This window comes from Salvelinus sp. IW2-2015, unplaced genomic scaffold (assembly GCF_002910315.2).
Source record: "Salvelinus sp. IW2-2015 unplaced genomic scaffold, ASM291031v2 Un_scaffold2469, whole genome shotgun sequence".
NCBI classification, from domain to species: domain Eukaryota; kingdom Metazoa; phylum Chordata; class Actinopteri; order Salmoniformes; family Salmonidae; genus Salvelinus; species Salvelinus sp. IW2-2015.
In genome coordinates, this window is record NW_019943787.1 from 43721 (window position 1) to 67241 (window position 23521).

General features: G+C 46.6%; 1 protein-coding gene across 1 annotated transcript in view; it reads right to left on the reverse strand.

Annotated features, from left to right (window-relative positions):
• Positions 1-23036, reverse strand: part of LOC112074031 (serine/threonine-protein kinase NLK) — a 36635-nt gene extending 13599 nt beyond the window's left edge. Inside the window, exons 1-5 of the mRNA XM_024141254.2 lie at positions 22959-23036; positions 19691-19862; positions 19427-19512; positions 16238-16447; positions 15313-15414 (exon numbers count right to left, since the gene is read on the reverse strand). Coding sequence (XP_023997022.2) covers positions 15313-15414; positions 16238-16447; positions 19427-19512; positions 19691-19862; positions 22959-23036 — 648 coding nt within the window. The remainder of the gene's footprint in view (positions 1-15312; positions 15415-16237; positions 16448-19426; positions 19513-19690; positions 19863-22958) is intronic.
• Between the last annotated feature and the right edge of the window lie 485 nt (positions 23037-23521).

The window sequence follows — 23521 nt, forward strand, 5'->3', positions numbered from 1 at the left end:
TAGTTTCCTAACGCTGCCTACAGTAGAGACCAATGGTTTTCATTTCACTAGCCATTCTCACATAGATTTATTTAGAAAGCACCGAGAGAACCAGCACCCTGATGTGTTCTATTTTCCCCTCAAAACATGGTTATTTTATTAGATTATACGAGAACAATCATTAGTAAAGAATCTAAGGTCCGCATTCATTCAAGTTCACTATACATCTCATATGGCTGGACCAGTTATTGCCGTCTTTTCCTGGATGAGTCAGGGTGCATCACAGGACTCTGAAGTGGTGTCCTCTTCTCGTTTCCTCTCTCCCTCATCTACAGCTTGCTCTAAAGTGATATGGTGGATAACTACCTGGAATTTGCTCTTGCCTGTCCTGTTCTCTCACACCAGTACAGATGAAAGAGATCAGTTGAGGACAGGAGAGGAAGCTCCATTAGAGTAGTGAGAAGGAGAGGAGAGGAAGCTCCATTAGAGTAGTGAGAAGGAGAGGAGAGGAAGCTACATTAGAGTAGTGAGAAGGAGAGGAGAGGAAGCTCCATTAGAGTAGTGAGAAGGAGAGGAGAGGAAGCTCCATTAGAGTAGTGAGGAGGAGAGGAGAGGAAGCTACATTAGAGTAGTGTCAAGGAAAGCGAAGCTACATTAGAGTAGTGAAGGAGAGGAGAGGAAGCTCATTAGAGTAGTGTAAGGAAGGAGGAAGCTACATTAGAGTAGTGTCAAGGAGAGAGAGAGGAAGCTACATTAGAGGTAGTCGAAGGAGAGGAAGCTCCATTAGAGTAGTGAGGAGGAAGGAGAGGAAGCTCCATTAGAGTAGTGAGAAGGAGAGGAGAGGAAGCTACATTAGAGTAGTGACAAGGAAGAGAGGAAGCTACATTAGAGTAGGTGACAAGGAGAGGAGAGGAAGCTACATTAGAGTAGTGTCAAGGAGAGGAAGCTACATTAGAGTAGTGTCAAGGAGAGGAGAGGAAGCTACATTAGAGTAGTGAAAGGAGAGGAAGCTACATTAGAGTAGTGTCAGGAGGGAAAGGAAGCTACATTAGAGTAGTGTCAAGGAGAGGAAGCTACATTAGAGTAGTGTCAAGGAGAGGAAGCTACATTAGAGTAGTGTCAAGGAGAGGAAGCTAAATTAGAGTAGTGACAAGGAGAGGAAGCTACATTCGAGTAGTGTCAAGGAGAGGAGAGGAAGCTACATTAGAGTAGTGACAAGGAGCGGAGAGGAAGCTACATTAGAATAGTGTCAAGGAGAGGAAGCTACATTAGAGTAGTGACAAGGAGAGGAAGCTACATTAGTAAGTGACAAGGAGAGGAGAGGAAGCTACATTAGAGTAGTGTCAAGGAAGGGAAGCTACATATAGAGACGTGAGAGAGGAGGTCATTAGAGTAGTGTCAAGGAGAGGAGAGGAAGCTACATTAGAGTAGTGACAAGGAGAGGAGAGGAAGCTACTCATTAGAGTAGTGTCAAGGAAAGGAGCTACATTAGAGTAGTGTCAAGGAGAGGAGAGAAGCTACATTTAGAGTAGTGACAAGAGGAGAAGGAAGCTACATTAGAGTAGTGACAACAGAGGAGAGGAGCTACATTAGAGTAGTGACAGAGGAGAGGAGAGGAAGCTACATTAGAGTAGTGACAGGAGGAGGAGAGAAGCTACATTAGAGTCAAGTGTTAGGAGAGGAGCTTTGAGTAGTGGAGGAGAGGACGAGAAGCTACATTAGAGTAGTGTAAAGGAGAGGAAGCTACATTAGAGTAGTGTCAGGAGAGGCGAGGAAGCTACATTAGATAGTGTCAAGGAGAGGAAGCTACATTAGAGAGATAGTGTGACAAAACAGAGAGAGGAAGCTACATTAGAGTAGTGACAAGGAGAGGAGAGAAAGCTACATTAGAGTAGTGACAAGGAGAGGAGAGAAGCTACATTAGAGTAGTGTCAAGGAGAGGAAGCACATTAAAGTGCTACAAGGAGAAGGTGAAGGAAGCTACATTGGTAGTGAAAGGAGAGGAGCTACATTAGAGTAGTACAAGGAGGAAGGAAGCTCACTTAGAGACATAGTGTAGGAGAGGAAGCTACATTAGAATAGTGACAAGGGAGGAAGCTATATTGAGTAAGTGTCAGGAGGGAGAGAGCTACATTAGAGTAGTGAAAAGGAGAGGAAGCTACATTGAGTAGTGACAAGGAGAGGAGAGAAGCTACATTAGAGTAGTGACAAGGAGAGGAAGCTACATTAGAGTAGTGAAGAAGGAGGGAAGCTACATTAGAGTAGTGTACAAGGAGAGGAGAGGAAGCTACATTAGAGTAGTGTCAAGGAGAGGAGAGGAAGCTACATTGAGTAGTGAAGGAGAGGAGAGGAAGCTACATTAGAGTAGTGACAAGGAGAGGAAGCTACATTAGAGTAGTGACAAGGGAGGAAAGCTCATTTAGAGTAGTGACAAGGAGAGGAAGCTACATTAGAGTGTCTGGGTTAGTCGACACGGGAGAGGAAGCTACATTAGAGTAGTGACAAGGAGAGGAGAGGAAGCTACATTAGAGTAGTGTCAAGGAGAGGAAGCTACATTAGAGTAGTGCAGTGGCTTTTATAGTCCCGTACCCCTTCAAACATTCAACCTCCAACCTCTAGCACCAGGGTCAGCGCACTCTCAAATGTTGTTTTAGCCATCATTGTAAGCCTGCCACACACAATATATATATTAAACATAACAATGAGTGTTTTTGTCACAACCCGGCTCGTGGGAAATAACAAAGAGCTCTTATAGGACCAGGCCACAAATAATAATATAATAATAATCAATAATTTTGCTCTTTTTTTAACCATCTTACATTTAAAACCTTATTTGTTCAACGTAAATAGTGAATAACTCACCACAGGTTAATGAGAAGGGTGTGCTTGAAAGGATGCACATAACTCTGCAATGTTGGGTTGTATTGGAGAGAGTCTCAGTCTTAAATAATTTTCATGCTAGTGAGGGCCAAGAATCAACTCTCACATTGGTACGTGGTTGCAAAGGGTGTCTTAACAGCGCGATTTGCCAAGGCAGGTTACTCTGAGCGCAACCCAATCCAGAAAGCAGGCAGTGGCTTCTGATTAAATTAAATTTTCACAGAACCGCTGGTTGCAATTTCGGTGAGGCTCTCTTGTTCAGATATCAGTAAGTGGACTGGAGGCAGGGCATGACAGGGATAACGAATCCAGTTGTTTGTGTCATCCGTTTCGGGAAAGTACCTCCGTAATTGCGCACTCAACTCACTCAGGTGCTTTGCTATATCACATTTGACATTGTCCGTAAACTTGAGTTAATTTGCACACTAAAATCATACAGTGATGGAAAGACCTGTGTGTTGTCGTTGTTAATGCAGACAGAGAAGAGCTCCAAACTGGAAACAACATATCCTGAGGCTGCATTCATTGTAGCTGGGGATTTAACAAGGCAAATCTGAAAACAAGACTCCCTAAATTCTATCAGCATATCGATTGCGCAACCAGGGCTGGTAAAACCCTGGATCATTGATATTCTAACTTCCGCGACGCATATAAGGCCCTCCCCCGCCCTCCTTTCGGAAAAGCTGACCACGACTCCATTTTGTTGCTTCCAGCCTACAGACAGAAACTAAAACAAGAAGCTCCCGCGCTCAGGTCTGTTCAACGCTGGTCCGACCAATCTGAWTCCACGCTTCAAGACTGCTTCGATCACGTGGATTGGGATATGTTCCGCATTGCGTCCAACAACAACATTGACGAATACGCTGATTCGGTGAGCGAGTTCATTAAGAAGTGCATCGGCGGTGTCGTACCCACAGCAACTATTAAAACATTCCCAAACCAGAAACCGTGGATTGATCGCAGCATTCGCGCGAAACTGAAAGCGCGAACCACTGCTTTTAACCAGGGCAAGGTGACCGGAAACATGACCAAAATACAAACAGTGTAGCTATTCCCTCCGCAAGGCAATCAAACAAGCTAAGCGTCAGTATAGAGACAAAGTAGAGTTGCAAATCAACGGCTCAGACACAAGAGGTATGTGGCAGGGTGTACAGTCAATCACGGACTACAAAAAGAAAACCAGCCCCGTCGCGGACCAGGATGTCTTGCTCCCAGGATGTCTTGCTCCTAAATAACTTCTTTGCTCGCTTTGAGGACAATACAGTGCCACTGACACAGCCCGCTACCAAAACCTGGGGACTCTCCTTCACTGCAGCCGACGTGAGTAAAACATTTAAACGTGTTAACCCTCGCAAGGCTGCAGGCCCAGACGGCATCCCCAGCCGCGTCCTCAGAGCATGCGCAGACCAGCTGGCTGGTGTGTTTACAGACATATTCAATCAATCCTTATCCCAGTCTGCTGTTCCACAGCTCAAGAGGCCCCATTGTTCCTGTTCCCAAGAAAGCTAAAGGTAACTGAGCTAAAACAAACTACCGCCTCGCTAGCACTCACTTCGTCATCAATGAAGTCTTTGGAGATGACTAGTCAAGGGACCATATCACCTCCACATACCTGACACCTTAGACCCACTCCAATTGCTTACCGCCCCAATAGGTCCACAGACGACGCAATTGCAACCACACTGCACACTGCCTAACCCATCTGGACAAGAGGAATACCTATACGAGATCCTGGGTCTCGACCCCGCCCTGTCAAACAACGGGTTACTGGACTTCCTGACGGGCCGCCACCAGGTGTGTGAGGGTAAGGGTAAAACAACATCGCTTCCACCCCGCTGATCCTCAACACTGGGGCCCCACAAGGGTGCGTTCTGAGCCTCTCCTGTACTCCCTATTCACCCACGACTGGCGTGGCCATGCACGCCTCCAACTCAATCATCAAGTTTGCGGACGACACACACAGTGGTAGGCTTGATTACCAACACACAACGAGACGGCCTACAGGGAGGAGGTGAGGGCCCTCGGAGTGTGGTGTCAGGAATATAACCCTACACACAACGTCAAACAAAACAAAGAGATGATTTGGACTTCAGGAAACAGCAGAGGGAGCACCCCCCTATCCACATCGACGGTACAGTAGTGGAGAGGGTAGTACGTTTTAAGTTCCTCGGCTACACATCACGGACAAACTGAATTGTTCCACCCACACAGACAGCGTTGTGAAGAAGGCGCAGCAGCACCTTTTCAACCTCAGGAGGCTGAAGAAACTTCGGCTTGTCACCATAAGCACTCACAAACTTCTACAGATGCACAATCGAGAGCATCCTGTCGGGCTGTATCACCGCCTGGTATGGCAACTGCTCCGCCACAACCGTAAGGCTCTCCAGAGGGTAGTGAGGTCTGCACAGCGCATCACTGGGGGCAAACACCTGCCCTCCAGGACACCTACACCACCCGATGTCACAGGAAGGCCATAAAGACATCCGGGACAACAACCCCCCGAGCCACTGCCTGTTCCACCCGCTATCATCCAGAAGGCGAGGTCAGTACAGGAGCATCAAAGCAGGGACCGAGAGACTGAAAAACAGCTTCTATCTCAAGCCATCAGACTGTTAAACAGCCACCACTAACATTGAGTGGCTGCTGCCAACATACTGACTCAACTCCAGCCCACTTTAATAATGGAAATTGATGGAAATTGATCAAAAATGTATCACTAGCCCTTTAAACAATGCCACTTTTATGTTTACATACCCTTCATTACTCATCTCATATGTATATACTGTACTCTGATACGCATTCTACGCATCTTGCCTATGCCGTTCTGTACCATCAATCATTCATATATCTTTATGTACATATTCTTTATCCCTTTACACTTGTGTGTATAAGGTAGTAGTTGTGGAATTGATAGGTTAGATTACTCGTTGGTTATTACTGCATTGTCGGAACCATAAGCACAAGCATTTCGCTACACTCGCATTAACATCTGCTAACCATGTGTATGTGACAAATAAAATTTGATTTGATTTGACTTCGTAATCATAGCCTCAATTTTGTCCCACACATTGAATATAGTTGCGGAGAGTCCCTGTAATCCTAGATTCAGATAATTCATTAAAATTATGGTCAGTAATTAAAACTTTAAGCTCGTCTGTCAGGCATTCCCTTGGCAGCAAGAGCCTCTCGGTGGATGCTGCAGTGTACCGGGAGCAACTGCTTGCACACGCGTTACCACTCCACTATGTCTACCTGTCATTGCTTTTGCGCCATCAGTACAGATACCAACATGAGCAGAAGCTATGTTTGGCTACATACAAACCGTTAGTGGAATTCCCGCGAGAGAGTAACGGTTAATGTGATTGGATGTTAATTATTTGACTAGGCTACCTGTATTTGACATTGTGTTGTTATTTCGCTGAACACTAGATGGCTTAATTTGATTTTTGGCAGTGAAACGAAGCTACTCAGGGAAGAAAAAAAACTCACCAAAATGTATAGCCCCATTGGAAAAAATAAATGGAAGGTTTGAAAATGTAAAGAAAAGAAAATGTAAAAAATAAATAAATAATAAAATGAATCACATTTTTATTTGGCGTAGCCCTGATGGCATTGCGCATATCTCTTGGGTTAGTGAGAAGTTGGGTTAGTGAGAAGGAGAGGAGAGAAGAGGAAGCTACATTAAGTTAGTGAGAAGCAGCCCAAGTGCCTGTACTCCTCTGTGGACGTTCTCGCCATTTGTGAGAATAAGCAGATGTACTGAGGTCCATGAAAACCTTGTCTTTAAAAGCTGCACTCGGTCTGCCTGCCCTCCTCCTCTCTCCATGTTTCCCTCCTATCTTTTCTCCCTCCTTCCGTCCCAAGCTCCAACACCCCAGACCCCCATTGTGTAAAAATGAACCCCTTCTTTGGTCAAGCTCTCCTCTCACCCTCTCCTCTCTCCTGCACCCTAACCTCCCTCTTATCCTCCTCTCGCAGGTTCTTCACCCCCTCCCAGAGGGAAATGAAAGGGGGATGATAGGAGGGCAGGGGCTCTCTGTGATGCTTCATTCTCCCCATCTTCACAAAGACCTTGTCCTCTCACATGAATAAGCAGCTCCCTCAACCCTCCAAATAACTTCCAAGTATGTGTTAACCTCTGGCTGCATCTTGTAACCTTTGAACTTGCATCTGAAGGAACAGCTAAAATCAGGTCATTTGAAGAGATTGTATGTACTGAATGTGGCCAACGTGTGAATACCCATCCACAGATAGATGCAATTGGTCAATGAATAGCCACCCTGCAGGTAGAGCATTGCTGGTAGTGAGGGCTCTGGCAATTCCCAGCGCTAATGGTTGGAGGGGAGAGGGGGGGGGGTGTAAGAGAACAACCACCCTGCAGGTAGAGGACCAGCATGGTTGGAGGGGAGGGGGTGTAAGATGAACAGCCACCCTGCAGGTAGAGGACCAGCACGGTTGGAGGGGAGGGGGTGTAAGATGAACAGCCACCCTGCAGGTAGAGGACCAGCACGGTTGGAGGGGAGAGGGGTGTAAGATGAACAGCCACCCTGCAGGTAGAGGACCAGCATTGTTGAGGGGAGGGGGTGTAAGATGAACAACCACCTTGCAGGTAGAGGACCAGCACGGTTGGAGGGGAGGGGGTGTAAGATGAACAACCACCCTGCAGGTAGAGGACCAGCACGGTTGGAGGGGAGGGGGTGTAAGATGAACAACCACCCTGCAGGTAGAGGACCAGCACGGTTGGAGGGGAGGGGGTGTAAGATGAACAGCCACCCTGCAGGTAGAGGACAGCACGGTTGGAGGGGAGGGGGTGTAAGATGAACAACCACCCTGCAGGTAGAGGACCAGCACGGTTGGAGGGGAGGGGGTGTAAGATGAACAACCACCCTGCAGGTAGAGGACCAGCACGGTTGGAGGGGAGGGGGTGTAAGATGAACAGCCACCTGCAGGTAGAGGACCAGCATGTTGGAGGGGAGGGGGTGTAAGATGAACAACCACCCTGCAGGTAGAGAACCAGCACGGTTGGAGGGAGGGGGTGTAAGATGAACAGCCACCCTGCAGGTAGAGGACCAGCACGGTTGGAGGGGAGGGGGTGTAAGATGAACAGCCACCCTGCAGGTAGAGGACCAGCACGGTTGGAGGGGAGGGGGTGTAAGATGAACAGCCACCCTGCAGGTAGAGGACCAGCACGGTTGGAGGGGAGGGGGTGTAAGATGAACAACCACCCTGCAGGTAGAGGACCAGCATTGTTGGAGGGAGGGGGTGTAAGATGAACAACCACCCTGCAGGTAGAGAACCAGCACGGTTGGAGGGGAGGGGGTGTAAGATGAACAACCACCCTGCAGGTAGAGGACCAGCACGGTTGGAGGGGAGAGGGGTGTAAGATGAACAGCCACCTGCAGGTAGAGGACCAGCACGGTTGGAGGGGAGGGGGTGTAAGATGAACAACCACCCTGCAGGTAGAGGACCAGCATTGTTGGAGGGGAGGGGTGTAAGATGAACAACCACCCTGCAGGTAGAGAACCAGCACGGTTGGAGGGGAGGGGGTGTAAGATGAACAGCCACCCTGCAGGTAGAGGACCAGCATGTTTTGGAGGGAGGGGGGGTGTAAGATGAACAACCACCCTGCAGGTAGAGGACCAGCACGGTTGGATGGAGGGGAGGGGGGGGGGTGGTGTAAGATGAACAGCCACCCTGCAGGTAGAGGACCAGCATTGTTGGAGGGAGGGGGTGGTGTAAGATGAACAGCCACCCTGCAGGTAGAGGACTAGCACGGTTGGAGGGGAGGGGGGTGGTGTAAGATGAACAGCCACCCTGCAAGTAGAGGACCAGCACGGTTGGAAGGGGGGGGGTGTAAGATGAACAGCCACCCTGCAGGTAGAGGACCAGTACGGTTGGAGGGGGGGGGGGGGTGTAAGATGAAGAGGACCAGCACGGTTGGAGGGAGGGGGTGTAAGATGAACAGCCACCCTGCAGGTAGAGGACCAGCATTGTTGGAGGGGAGGGGGTGTAAGATGAACAACCACCCTGCAGGTAGAGGACCAGCACGGTTGGAGGGGAGGGGGTGTAAGATGAACAACCACCCTGCAGGTAGAGGACCAGCACGGTTGGAGGGGAGGGGGGTGTAAGATGAACAACCACCCTGCAGGTAGAGGACCAGCACGGTTGGAGGGGAGGGGGGGGGTGTAAGATGAACAGCCACCCTGCAGGTAGAGGACCAGCACGGTTGGAGGGGAGGGGGGGGGGGGGGTGGTGTAAGATGAAACAGCCACCCTGCAGGTAGAGGACCAGCACGGTTGGAGGGGGGGGGGGGTGTAAGATGAACAACCACCCTGCAGGTAGAGGACCAGCACGGTTGGAGGGGGGGGGGGGGGGTGTAAATGAACAACCACCCTGCAGGTAGAGGACCAGCACGGTTGGAGGGGAGGGGGGGGTGGAGATGAACAGCCACCCTGCAGGTAAGGACCAGCACGGTTGGAGGGGGGGGGGGTGTAAGATGAACAACCACCCTGCAGGTAGAGGACCAGCACGGTTGGAGGGGAGGGGGGGGGGGTGTGAAGATGAACAGCCACCCTGCAGGTAGAGGACCAGCACGGTTGGAGGGGAGGGGGGGTGGTGTAAGATGAACAGCCACCCTGCAGGTAGAGGACCAGCACGGTTGGAAGGGGGGGGGGGGTGTAAGATGAACAACCACCCTGCAGGTAGAGGACCAGCACGGTTGGAGGGGGGGGGGGTGTAAGATGAACAACCACCCTGCAGGTAGAGGACCAGCACGGTTGGAGGGGGTGTAAGATGAACAACCACCCTGCAGGTAGAGGACCAGCACGGTTGGAGGGGGGGGGGGGGTGTAAGATGAACAACCACCCTGCAGTAGAGGACCAGCACGGTTGGAGGGGTGTAAGATGAACAACCACCCTGCAGGTAGAGGACCAGCACGGTTGGAGGGGAGGGGGGGCGGGGGTGTAAGATGAACAGCCACCCTGCAGGTAGAGGACCAGCACGGTTGGAAGGGGGGGTGTAAGATGAACAACCACCCTGCAGGTAGAGGACCAGCACGGTTGGAGGGGAGGGGGGGGGTGGTGTAAGATGAACAGCCACCCTGCAGGTAGAGGACCAGCACGGTTGGAGGGGAGGGGGGGGGTGGGTAAGATGAACAGCCACCCTGCAGGTAGAGGACCAGCACGGTTGGAAGGGGGGGGGGGGGTGTAAGATGAACAACCACCCTGCAGGTAGAGGACCAGCACGGTTGAGGGGGGGGGGGTGTAAGATGAACAACCACCCTGCAGGTAGAGGACCAGCACGGTTGGAGGGGGTGAAGATGAACAACACCCTGCAGGTAGAGGACCAGCACGGTTGGAGGGGGGGGGGGGGTGTAAGATGAACAACCACCCTGCAGGTAGAGGGACCAGCACGGTTGGAGGGGTGTAAGATGAACAACCACCCTGCAGGTAGAGGACCAGCACGTTGGAGGGGGGGGGGGGGGGGGGTGTAAGATGAACAACCACCCTGCAGGTAGAGGATCAGCACGGTTGGAGGGAGGGGGTGTAAGATGAACAGCCACCTGCAGTAGAGGACCACACGGTTGGAGGGGAGGGGTGTAAGATGAACAACCACCTTGCAGGTAGAGGACCAGCACGGTTGGAGGGGAGGGGGTGTAAGATGAACAACCACCTTGCAGGTAGAGGACCAGCACGGTTGGAGGGGAGGGGTGTAAGATGAACCACACCACCCTGCAGGTAGAGGACCAGCACGGTTGGAGGGGAGGGGGTGTAAGATGAACAACCACCCTGCAGGTAGAGGACCAGCACGGTTGGAGGGGAGGGGGTGTAAGATGAACAACCACCTTGCAGGTAGAGGACCAGCATTGTTGGAGGGATTGGGGGTGTAAGATTTGTATTTGTATTTATAATGGATCTCCATTAGCTGCTGTCAATGTAGCAGCTACTCTTCCTGGGTTCCAGCAAAATTAATGCAGTTATAAAAATTTAAAAAACATTACAATACATTCACACTGTGTGCCTTCAGGCTCCTACTCCACCCCTACCACATATCTACAATACAAAATCCATGTGTACGTGTGTGTAGTGCGTATGTTATTGTGTGTGTGTATGCATGTGTCTGTACCTATGTTTGTGTTGCTTCACAGTCCTCGCTGTTCCATAAGGTGTTTTTTAAATCTAATTTTACTGCTTGCATCAGTTACTTGATGTGGTAGTTACTTGATGTAGTCATGGCTCTATGTAGTAATGTGCGCCTCCCAAAGTCTGTTCTGGACTTGGGGACTGTGAAGAGACCTCTGGTGGCATTTCTTGTGGGGTATGCATGGGTGTCCGAGCTGTGTGCTAGTCGTTCAAACAGACAGCTCGGGGCATTCAACATGTCAATACCTCTCACAAATACAAGTAGTGATGAAGTCAATCTCTCATTCACTTTGAGCTAGGAGAGATTGACATGCATATTCTTAATGTTAGCTCTCTGTTTATATCCAAGGGCCAGCCGTGCTTCCTTGTTCTGAGCTAATTGCAATTTACCTAAGACCCTTTTTGTGGGTACCTGACCACACGACTGAACAGTAGTCCAGGTGTGACAAAACTAGGCCTGTAGGACCTGCCTTGATAGTGCTGTTAACTTCTCTAGGATAGGGGGCAGCATTTTCACGTTTGGATGAAAAGCATACCCAAATTCAACTGCCAGCTACTCATCCCCTGAAGATAAGATATGCGTATTGTTAGTAGATTTGGATAGAGAAAACTCTGAAGTTTCTAAAACTGTAAAAATCAGGTCTGTGAGTATAACAGAACTTATTTAGCAGGCGAAACCCCGAGGACAAATCATTCCGATTTTTTTTTTTTTGAGGTCACTCTCTTTTCAATGAGTTTTCATTGGGAAACCAGATTTCTAATCGACCTGCTTGCAGTTCCTACCACTTCCACTGGATGTCAACAGTCTTGAGAAATTGGTTGAGGTAATTCCTTTGTGTAATGATTATTAACGTAAAAAAATACCTAAAGTTGTATTACAAAAGTAGTTTGACATTTTTTGGCAAAGTTTACAGGTAACCTTTGAGATATTTTGTAGTCACGTTTGAGCAATTTGGAAGCGGTGTTTTTCTGGATCAAACAGGCCAAATAAATGGACATTTTGGATATATATCGACGGAATTAATCAAACAAAAGGACCATTTGTGATGTTTATGGGACATAGAGTGCCAACAACAGAAGCTCGTCAAATGTAAGGCATGAATTATATTTTTATTTCTGCATTTTGTGTCGCGCCTGCAGGGTTGAAATATGCTTCTCTCTCTTTGTTTACAATGGTGCTATCCTCAGATAATAGCATTGTTTGCTTTCGCCGAAAAGCCTATTTGAATTCTGACATGTTGGCTGGATTCAAAACCAGTGTAGCTTTAATTTGGTAACTTTCATGTGTGATTTAATGAAAGTTAGATTTTTATAGTAATTTTCATAGTAATTDATTTGAATTTGGCGCTCTGCATTTTCTCTGGCTTTTTGCCAAGTGAGACAGTAGCGTCCCGCCTAAACTCKGATTTTTGGATATAAATATGAACTTTACCGAACAAAACATACATGTATTGTGTAACATGAAGTCCTATGAGTGTCATCTGATGAAGATCATCAAAGGTTAGTGATTCATTTTATCTCTATTTCTGCTTTTTGTTACTCCTCTCTTTGGCTGGAAAAATGGCTGTGTTTTCTGTGGCTATCTACTGACCTAACATAATCGTTTGGTGTGCTTTCGCCGTAAATCCTTTTTGAAATCAGACATGTTGGCTCGATTCACAACAAGTGTAGCTTTAATTTGGTGTCTTTCATGTGTGATTTCATGAAAGTTAGATTTTTATAGTAATGCTTTATTATGGACAGACTTCTCCCCATCTTAGCTTCTGTTGTATCAATATGTTTTGACCATGACAGTTTACAATCCAGGGTTACTCCAAGCAGTTTAGTCACCTCAACTCAACACAACTCAACACATTATTCATTACAAGATTTAGTTGAGGTTTAGGGTTTTTTGAGTGATTTGTCCCAAATACAATGCTTTTAGTTTTAGAAATACCTAGGACTAACTTATTCCCTGCCACCCACTCTGAAACTAACTGCAGCTCTTTAAGTGTTGCAGTCATTTCAGTCTCTGTAGTAGCTGACGTGTATAGTGTTGAGTCATCCACATACATAGACACAGTGGCATGTCTTTAGTAAAGATTGAAAAAAGTAAGTGGCCTAGACAGCTGCCCTGGGGTATTCCTGATTCTACCTGGATTGTGTTGGAGAGGTTTTCAATAAAGAACACTCCGTGTTCTGTTAGACAGGTAACTCTTTATCCACAATATAGCAAGGGGTGTAAAGCAATAACACATATGTTTTTCTAGCAGAAGACTATGATTGATAATATCAAAAGCCGCATTGAAGTATAACAAAACAGCCCCCACAATCTGTTTATCATCAATTTCTCTCAGCCAATCATCAGTAATCTGTGTACAGTAAGTGCTGTGCTTGTTGAATGTCCTTCCCTATAAGCGTGCTGGAAGTCTGTTGTCAATTTGTTTCCTGTAAAATAGCATTGTGTCTGGTCAAACACAATTTTTCCCAAAAGTTTACTAAGGGTTGGTAACAGGCCAATTGGTCGGCTATTTGAGCCAGTAAAGGGGGCTTTACTATTCTTAAGTCGCGGAATTACTTTTGCTTTCTTCCAGGCTTGAGGGCACACACTTTCTAGTAGGCTTAAATTAAAAATATGGCAAATAAGAGTGGTAATATTGTCTGCTATTATCCTCAGTAATTTTCTATCCAAGTTGTCAGACCCCGGTGGCTTGTCATTGTTGATAAACAACAATCATTATTCACCTATTCCACACTCAATTTACAGAATTAAAAATTACAATAATTGTCTTTCATAATTTGGTCAGATATACTGGATATACAAGTGGGCGGCAGGTAGCCTAGTGGTTAGAGCATTGGACTAGTAACCGAAAGGTTGCAAGATCGAATCCTTAAAAATCTGTAGTGCTGCCCCTGAACAAGGTAGTTAACTCACTGTTCCTAGGCCGTCATTGAAAATAAGAATTTGCCCAAAGTAAACTGCCTGTAACTCAGGCCCAGAAGCTAGGATATGCATATGAGTGGTAGTATTGGATAGAAAACACTCTAAAGTTTCCAAAACTGTTAAAATAATGTTTGTGAGTATAACAGAACTGATATGGCAGGCGAAAACCCGAGGACAATCCATCCAGAAAAAAAAAATTCAGCTCCTCCTTGATTACTATGGCTGTCAATGGGAATATAAAAGGAAGACCTCCCAGATTGCAGTTCCTAGGGCTTCCACTAGATGTCAATAGTCTTTAGAAAGAGTTTCAGGCTTGTTTTTTTTAAATGAGCTAGAATCTGTAGTTTTAGTAAGTGGCTCCCATTTTGGCTGTAGTGTTTGTTGCGCGTTCCGGTGAGTGGGCGTACATCGTTATTTATCTCCAGTAATGGTCTCTGGTATTCTCCGTCCTAAATTTTATCGTTTATTTACATATTAGGGTGCCTGAGGATTGATTAGGAACGTTGTTTATATGTTTGGAAGAAGTTTATTGGTAATTTACGGGCTTCATTTGTATGCAACGAGGGAAACTGGTGGATTACTGAGTTTAGCGCGCCAATGAAACACTTTTTTGGGATATAAAGAAGGACTTTATCGAACAAAAGGACCATTTGTTATGTAGCTGGGACCCTTGTGATTGCAACCAGATGAAGAACTTCAAAGGTAAGTGATTTATTTTATCGCTATTTCTGACTTTCGTGACGCCTCTGCTTGGTTGGAAAATGTATGTAATGCTTTTGTGTGTGGGGCGCTGTCCTCAGATAATCGCATGGTGTGCTTTCGCCGTAAAGCCTTTTTGAAAAATAAATAATAATAAATAAAAAATAATTGGATGTGTGGTGTCAGCGTGTGTTGCTGGCATGTAATGCCTACATTTTCTAATCTTGCCAATGAAATGTAGTTGTCAATATCAGTCGGTTTTGTGATGAAAAGATTAACCACAAATGTATATTTCCTACCACTGCATTTCTGCGAGTGTCATAAAAAAAATTCAGACCACCATCAAGCCCCCCTGCCTTCCCCCACGATGGCACGATGTGTTCTGGGACCGCACTGGTGGCAGGAAGTAGGATCCCTTCTGGCTTAAGATGGCTCAAAAGTCAATGAAACAAACAACATCAACAACACTAAGACACCATCTTGCTGTCCAAGAGGACCACTCATCACTGATGTGTCTGACTCCTGTAACCATGTGTGGAAACAAATCTCATTCTGTTCACAGAGACATATTCCCATCCAGCCATGATTACCGAAAATATAATTGATTTGTAGGACTTATGAAAACCTAGCTCAGGAAACAAATGTTTTGTCCTGCACCAGAGTACACACACTGCTCATCCATGTCCCTACCTGTTTGTGTGGTCCTCTGAGCATGTGGGCCCTGGCCCCCTCACACGCTGTCCTCATGGCCTCCAGAGAGGGAGTGCCCAGTAGGTCCGTGATCAGATCCAGCTACAACACAGAACACACACAGAAGAACATCATGCAGCATATGTTACTGTACTTGAGACACGCATGCACGAACAAACACACAAACCCACACTCACTCACTCACTCACTCACTCACTCACTCACTCACTCACTCACTCACTCACTCACTCACTCACTCACTCACTCACTCACTCACTCACTCACTCACTCACTCACTCACTCACTCACTCACTCACTCACTCACTCACTCACTCACTCTCTCACTCAATCACTCATTCACTCACACACACACACACACACGCTATGGCACATATGCAGTAAAGGCGAGGGAGTTGAGAGAGGCATGCCAAGTTAAGGACTCCAGGGAGCTATACTGTGTATTGACTTATTGCTCCAGAATGCAATTTTGCAGTCCATTGTGAACATACAGTGTCTGTGAACAAGTCATTTTAGACATGAGCTATTTGTGTCGATATCAGAAGTGAAAGGGAGTAGTGTGTACTGAGACATAAGACTGCATTCCTCCCTCCCAGCTAACTCAACATGGCATCTCTGAAAGGGAGGTAAATGTGGCAGTACCAGAGCCCAAGGTCTGGAGAGACATCGACATTAAGGGGTCATGGAAGCTCTGTCCTGTTTTCAAATACAGACTTTATCTCTGAAAGCTCAAACCAAGCTGAAAAAACACACCTCAGTGAAGTCTACTGACTAACAAACACAACCAAGGATAGCCAATACATTTTTTTCTTATAAAGTAAGCCCAGAAATGCTCTACACTGAATACTAGATCAGCAAGTATCCCATGTCAGATCAACATGTCCACAGTGTTTACAGTATTGGTTACCTGTTGGATGGGACTTTGTGCCTGGAACAGGATGCGTCGGCCCAGTAGCTCGGCAAAGATGCATCCTACAGACCAGATGTCGATGGCGTTGGTGTAATGGTGGCTGCCCATGAGGATTTCTGGCGCACGGTAATACTGTGTCACCACCTCCTGAGTCATGTGACGAGACTCGTCCAGCTCCTCCAACCGCGCCAGCCCAAAGTCACAGATCTGGAGAGGGATGAAGGGGGAGAACATGTTCACATTAATACATCCATCAATACCAATACACAAATAGACTAGTCCTCCCAACCCAAACTAACCTAAGGTTTAGATGCATGCAGCTTCTTACAAGATACACCATTTATTATTTGGTAGCTTACTGTGACTGGCCAGTATCAATTGTTAAATAACTGAATGAGAACATTGTCTTCTAAAGACTCAAAAAAATGGAATATTTGGATCGTTCATAAAAGGACTAACGCGCTGCTCCGAAATTCTTTGTTGACTCATATCTCACTTCCCCCAAGCTCTTCAAGGGATGAGCAGTTACAGTGCCTTGCCAAAGTATTCATCCCCCTTGGTGTTTTTCCTATTTTGTTGCATTACAACCTGTTATTTAAATTGATATTTATTTAGATTTCATGTAATGGACATACACAAAATAGTCCAAATCGGTGAAGTGAAATGAAAAAAATTACTTGTTTCAAAAAATTATATAAAAAGAAAAGGGGTGCGTGCATATGTATTCATCCCCTCTGCTATGAGGCCCCTAAATAGGATCTGTTGCAACCAATTACCTTCAGAAGTCACATAATTAGTTAAATAGAGTCCACCTGTATGCAATCTAAGTGTCACATGATCTGTCACATGATATCAGTATATATACACCTGTTCTGAAAGGCCCCAGAGTCTGCAACACCACTAAGCAAGGGGCACCACCAAGCAAGCGGCACCATGAAGACCAAAGAGCTCTCCAAACAGGTCAGGGACAAAGTTGTGGAGAAGTACAGATCAGGGTTGGGTTATAAAAATATATCAGAAACTTTGAACATCCCACGGAGCACCATTAAATCCATTATTAAAACATGTAAAGAATATGGCACCACAACAAACCTGCCAAGAGAGGCCGCCCACCAAAACTCAAGGACCAGGTGAGGAGGGCATTAATCAGAGAGGCAACAAAGAGACTAAAGATGATCCATAGGACCACTTTAAGCTGTACACTCCAAAGAGCTGGGCTTTACGGAAGAGTGGCCTGAAAAAAGCCATTGCTTAAAGAAAAAAACAAGCTAACAAGTTTGGTGTTCGCCAAAAGGCATGTGGGAGATTCCCCAAACATATGGATGAAGGGGTACTCTGGTCAGATAAGACTAAAATTTGGATTTTTGGCCATCAAGGAAAACGCTATTACTGGCGCAAACCCAACACCTCTCATCACCCCAAGAACACCATCCACAGTGAAGCATGGTAGTGGCAGCATCATGCTGTGGGGATGTTTTTCATCGGCAGGGACTGGGAAACTGGTCAGAATTGAAGGAATGATGGATGGCGCTAAATACAGGGAAATTCTAGAGGGAAACCTGTTTCAGTCTTCCAGAGATTTGAGACTGGGACGGAGATTCACCTTCCAGCAGGACAATGACCCTAAGCATACTGCTAAAGCAACACTCGAGTGGTTTAATGGGAAACATTTAAATGTCTTGGAATAGCCTAGTCAAAGCCCAGACCTCAATCCAAATGAGAATCTGTGGAATGACTTAAAGATTGCTGTAACCAGCGGAACCCATTCAACTTAAAGGAGCTGGAGCAGTTCTGCCTTGAAGAATGGGCAAAAATCCCAGTGGCTAGATGTGCCAAGCTTATAGAGACATACCCCAAGAGACTTGCAGCTGTAATTGCTGCAAAAGGTGGCTCTACAAAGTATTGACTTCGGGAGTGGAATTGTTATGCATGCTCAAGTTCAGTTTTTTTGTCTTATTTCTTGTTTGTTTCAAAATAAAACATGTTTTGCATCTTCAAAGTCATAGGCATGTTGCGTAAACCAAATGATACAAACCCCCCCAAAAATCTATTTTAATTCCAGGTAGTAAGGCAACAAAATAGGAAAAATGTCAAGGGGGGTGAGTATTTTCGTAAGCCACTGTATATCAGAAAAGCGTCACTAATGACATTTTCCAATGAAAACACTCAATGAAGTTGATCATCAACCTCTTTTACGATGTCACTACAGGGACACACTTCCACCTCGGTCTCTTATGACAGCTACGTGCTAAATAACAGCAGTTTTGTTTTCCATTTCTTGTTTTTGCTATGTTAGCTAAATATTCTGGACATTCTGGACAGAATGACAGGAAGTGAAAGATTAGGGGAGCCACATTAGTGTCGCACCGCTACGGGCCTTGTCACGTTACTACAGACGATTACTGCTTGTACACAACTGAATCAAACTGCTTGAGTAGCTGATGCTGCTGAGGGAGGAGATTTTTGGAAGGGGATGTTCATCATCATCATTATGTTCATCATCAGAAATTAAACGAGGAGTGTCTCGCTCTAAAATAATGGCATACACAGTGATATCATGGGCAGATAGCACACAATCACAGGCAGGCAGGGAGCATCACAGAGGCAGGTAGGGATGGGTTCCACTGAAAATAGCACAGAATGTGTGGGGAGGGTTTCCCGTTTGGGAAATGAGAATTAGGAGCTAAATGAGTAAATGTCTGCTAGAGACAATCTGTTCTCCAGAGTCAGCCAGAGAACACACAGAATCACTCTGTTCTCTCCCCTCTCCCTCCCTCCTTCCTTTCTCTCTCTCTCTCTTCCCTCTACCCCACCCGTGGACTAACACCCCTCCAGTGTCTATGGGGGGAGGAGGGGGAGCTAAGGGTAGCATAAACCCAGGCAGGGCCTCCATTACTAAGCCCCAGGATAAAGATATACGCCAGGAGCCCAGCATCATGTACTGTAGAAATCCCACTGGGGCATCAGACCCCCGGTAACACAGCCTACAGAGACTCACCACGCCAGACTGCTACTGAGGGCAGGAGTCAGGAGTGTGAGTGTGTATGTCAGACACTGTACTTCCACAGAGCAGAATCCAACCCCAGCTTGACCTCATAAATATAACACTGTAGATATCAGTTGAGTAATACATGTCATCATCACAGGAGGATGGAAATGTTAGATAGTAGAGAACAGTAGATCAACCTTAAGCACACAGTTGCTGTTGACCAGTAGGTTGCCAGGTTTGATGTCTCGATGTAGGATGCCAGCTGAGTGCAGGTACTTCAGTCCTGCAAAAAAAACACATGCCAGGAAGGATCCAGTTGAACGGTTTTCAAACAGTTTCTCATGCGAAGGTTGCACCCCGTTTTATATCAATGACGATTGAAACTGATATTTGTGAGAAAATCCTGTTTTAATGTTTGTAATGTGATCTGGGAGTGTGTGAGCGTGTCGGAGAGGTCTTACCTCGGAGGATCTGATAGAGAAACACTTTGACGTGGTCTGAGCTGAGGGGCTGAGGTGACACGATGATCTTATGGAGGTCACTCTGCATCAGTTCTGTCACCACATAGCTGGACGAGGAGTGGTCAAGGAAAACAACACCACAAAGACTACACAGATATTCTGCAGAGAAGAGCTAGTTAGAGAGAGTTGGAGAGAGGAGGAGAGGGAGGGGAGGGAGGGGAGGGAGGGGTAAATGGAAGTAAGTGGGAATGGGCAGAGGAAAGACTAATCTACAGTGTCTGTTCTGTTACATTCTAACCTAAATAAAATGCTGCCACCTTATATGGATGTTACTGACAGAGGTTCTTCCAATTCCTCTGCAAGGAGCAGCAGTACGGACTCGATCCGTTGTCACAAAGGGCTCCTGCTGTGAGTTTTAATAGACCTCCACGGTGCCTCTATTTATTTCCTTCTTTCTTTCTTGCTCTCTTTCTGCCTCTCTCACACTCTCCTGGGGATGACACTCAGGCAGAACCGTTTTGCTCTCCCTCCTCCGTCATCCAGGCAGTGCAGATACATAATACATGTGGCATACCTGAACCACAGTGCATAGAAACGCCTCTCTGATAGAAACAACCTAATCCTGCCATCTAGCACTGTCAGCAGGCAGGCCAACTCCCAGAGCACACAGGCATCCCAGCCCAGCCCACTTGTGTGTGTGTGTGTGTGAGAGAGAGAGATAGAGTGACAGAGAGAGAGAGATTTCTGCTAAAATATCCTCAGTGTACAACGTAAAACACCAAATAATGCACGCAGAGCAGAATTAGGCCGATACCCGTTAATTATCAAAATCAGGAAAAGAGACGTTAAAACCACCTATAAGGAAGCGATTCCCAAACCTTCCATAACAAAGCCATCACCTACAGAGAGATGAACCTGGAGAAGAGTCCCCTAAGCAAGCTGTTCCTGGGGCTCTGTTCACAAACACAAACAGACCCCCAGGACAGCATCACAATTAGACCCAACCAAATCATGAGAAAACAAAAAGATAATTACTTGACACATTGGAAAGAATTAACAAAAAACAGAGCAAACTAGAATGCTATTTGGCTCTAAACAGAGTACACAGTGGCAGAATACCTGACAACTGTGACTGACCCAAACTTAAGGAAAGCTTTGACTATGTACAGACTCAGTGAGCATAGCCTTGCTATTGATGAAGGCCATCGTAGGCAGACCTGGCTCTCAACAGAAGACAGGCTGTGTGTGCACACTGCCCACAAAATGAGGTGGAAACTGAGCTGCACTACCTAACCTCCTGACAAATGTATGACCATATTAAAGACACATATTTCCCTCAGATTACACAGACCCACAAAGAATTTGAAAACAAACCCAATTTTGATGTTTCACTGGGTGAAATACCACAGTGTGCCTCACAGCAGCAAGATGTGTGAACTGTTGCCACAAGAAAAGGGCAACCAGTGAAGAACAAACACTATTGTATATACAAACCATATTTATGCTTATTTATTTTCCCTTTTGTACTTTAACCATTTGCACATCGTTACAACACTGTATATACACATAATGACATTCGAAATGTTTTTAATCTTTTGGAACTTCTGTGATGTTTACTGTAATGTTTATTGAGAAAAACTGAGCGATAGAGATAGAGAGAGCCAGACAAAGAGTAAGACACAGAGAGAGAGACAGCGTAAGAGAGACAGAGAGAGATCGAGAGAGCTAGACAGAGAGAGAGAGAGACAGAGCGTTAGAGATAGAGAGAGAGCTAGACAGAGAAAGACAGAGAGAGAGAGAGACAGAGACAGAGAGAGAGAGACAGAGCTAGACAGAGACAGAGAGAGAGACAGAGCGATAGAGATAGAGAGGGAGCAAGACAGAGAGAGAGAGAGCGATAGAGATAGAGAAAGAGAGCTAGACAGAGAGAGATAGAGAGAGCTAGACAGAGAGAGACAGAGAGAGAGACAGAGAGAGAGAGACAGAGAGAGAAAGAGAGACAGACAAATAGAGAGACAGAGACAGAGAGAGAGACAGACAATGAGAGAGACTGACAGAGAGAGACTGACAGAGAGAGATACAGAGAGAGATACAGAGAGAGCTAGACAAAGAGAGAGAGACAGAAAGAGCTAGACAGAGAGAGCACACAAAAAACTATACATACCTCGGCCTAAACATCAGCACCACAGGTAACTTCCACAAAGCTGTGAACGATCTGAGAGACAAGGCAAGAAGGGCCTTCTATGCCATCAAAAGGAACATAAATTTCAACATACCAATTAGGATCTGGCTAAAAATACTTGAATCAGTCATAGAGCCCTTTGCCCTTTATGGTTGTGAGGTCTGGGGTCCGCTCACCAACCAAGATTTCACAAAATGGGACAAACACCAAATTGAGACTCTGCATGTCTGCATGCAGAATTCTGCAAAAATATCCTCCGTGTACAACGTAGAACACCAAATAATCATGCAGAGCAGAATTAGGCGATACCCACTAATTATCAAAAATCCAGAAGAAAAGAGCGTTAAATTCTACAAACACCTAAAAGGAAGCGATTCCCAAACCTTCCATAACAAAAGCCATCACCTACAGAGAGATGAACCTGGGAGAAGAGTTCCCCTAAGCAAGCTGGTCCTAGGGGCTCTGTTCACAAACACAAAACACCCCACAGAGCCCCAGACAACAGCACAATTAGACCCACCAAATCATGAGAAAACAAAAAGATATATTACTTGACACATTGGAAAGAATTAACAAAAAAACAGAGCAACTAGAATGCTATTTGGCCCTAAACAGAGAGTACACAGTGGCAGAATACCTACCACTGTGACTGACCCAAACTTAAGGAAAGCTTTGACTATGTACAGAGCTCAGTGAGCATAGCCTTGCTATTGAGAAAGGCCGCCGTAAGGCAGACTGGCTCTCAGAGAAGACAGGCTATGTTGACCACTGCCCACAAAATTGGAGTTGCGCTTGGATTGCATCCTACCTGACAAGGTCGCTCCTACAGGTGGCGTGGCGAGAAGTCTGTGTCCCACCCACGTGCTCTCACCACTGGTGTCCCCCAGGGCTCTGTTCTAGGGCCCTCTCCTATTCTCGCTATATCACCAAGTCACTTGGCTCTGTCATATCCTCACATGGCCTCTCCTATTCATTTGCTATTGCAGACGACACACAATTAATCTTCTCCTTCCCCCTCTGATTAACCAGGTGGCGAATCGCATCTCTGCATGTCTGGCAGACATATCAGTGGTGGATACGGATCACCACGTCAAGCTGAACCTCGGCAAGACGGAGCTGCTCTTCCTCCCGGGGAAGGACTGCCCTTTCCATGATCTTCGCCATCACGGTTGACAACTCCATTGTGTCCTCCTCCCAGAGTGCTAAGAACCTTGGCGTGATCCTGGACAACACCCTGTCGTTCTCAACTCGACATCAAGGCGGTGACCGTTCCTGTAGGTTCATGCTCTACAACATTCCAGAGTACGACCCTGCCTCACACAGGAAGCGGCGCAGTCCTAATCCAGGCACTTGTCATCTCCCGTCTGGGATTATGCAACTCGCTGTTGGCTTGGGCTCCCTGCCTGTGCCATTAAACCCTACAACTCATCCAGAACGCCGCAGCCCGTCTGGTGTTCAACCTTCCCAAGTTCTCCTCACGTCACCCCGCGCTCCTCCGCTCTCTCCACTGGCTTCCAGTTGAAGCTCGATCCGCTACAAGACCAGGTGGTCTTGCCTACGGAGCTGTGAAGGGGAACGGCACCTCCGTACCTTCAGGCTCTGATCAGGCCCTACACCCAAACAAGGGCACTGCGTTCAATCTCTCTTTC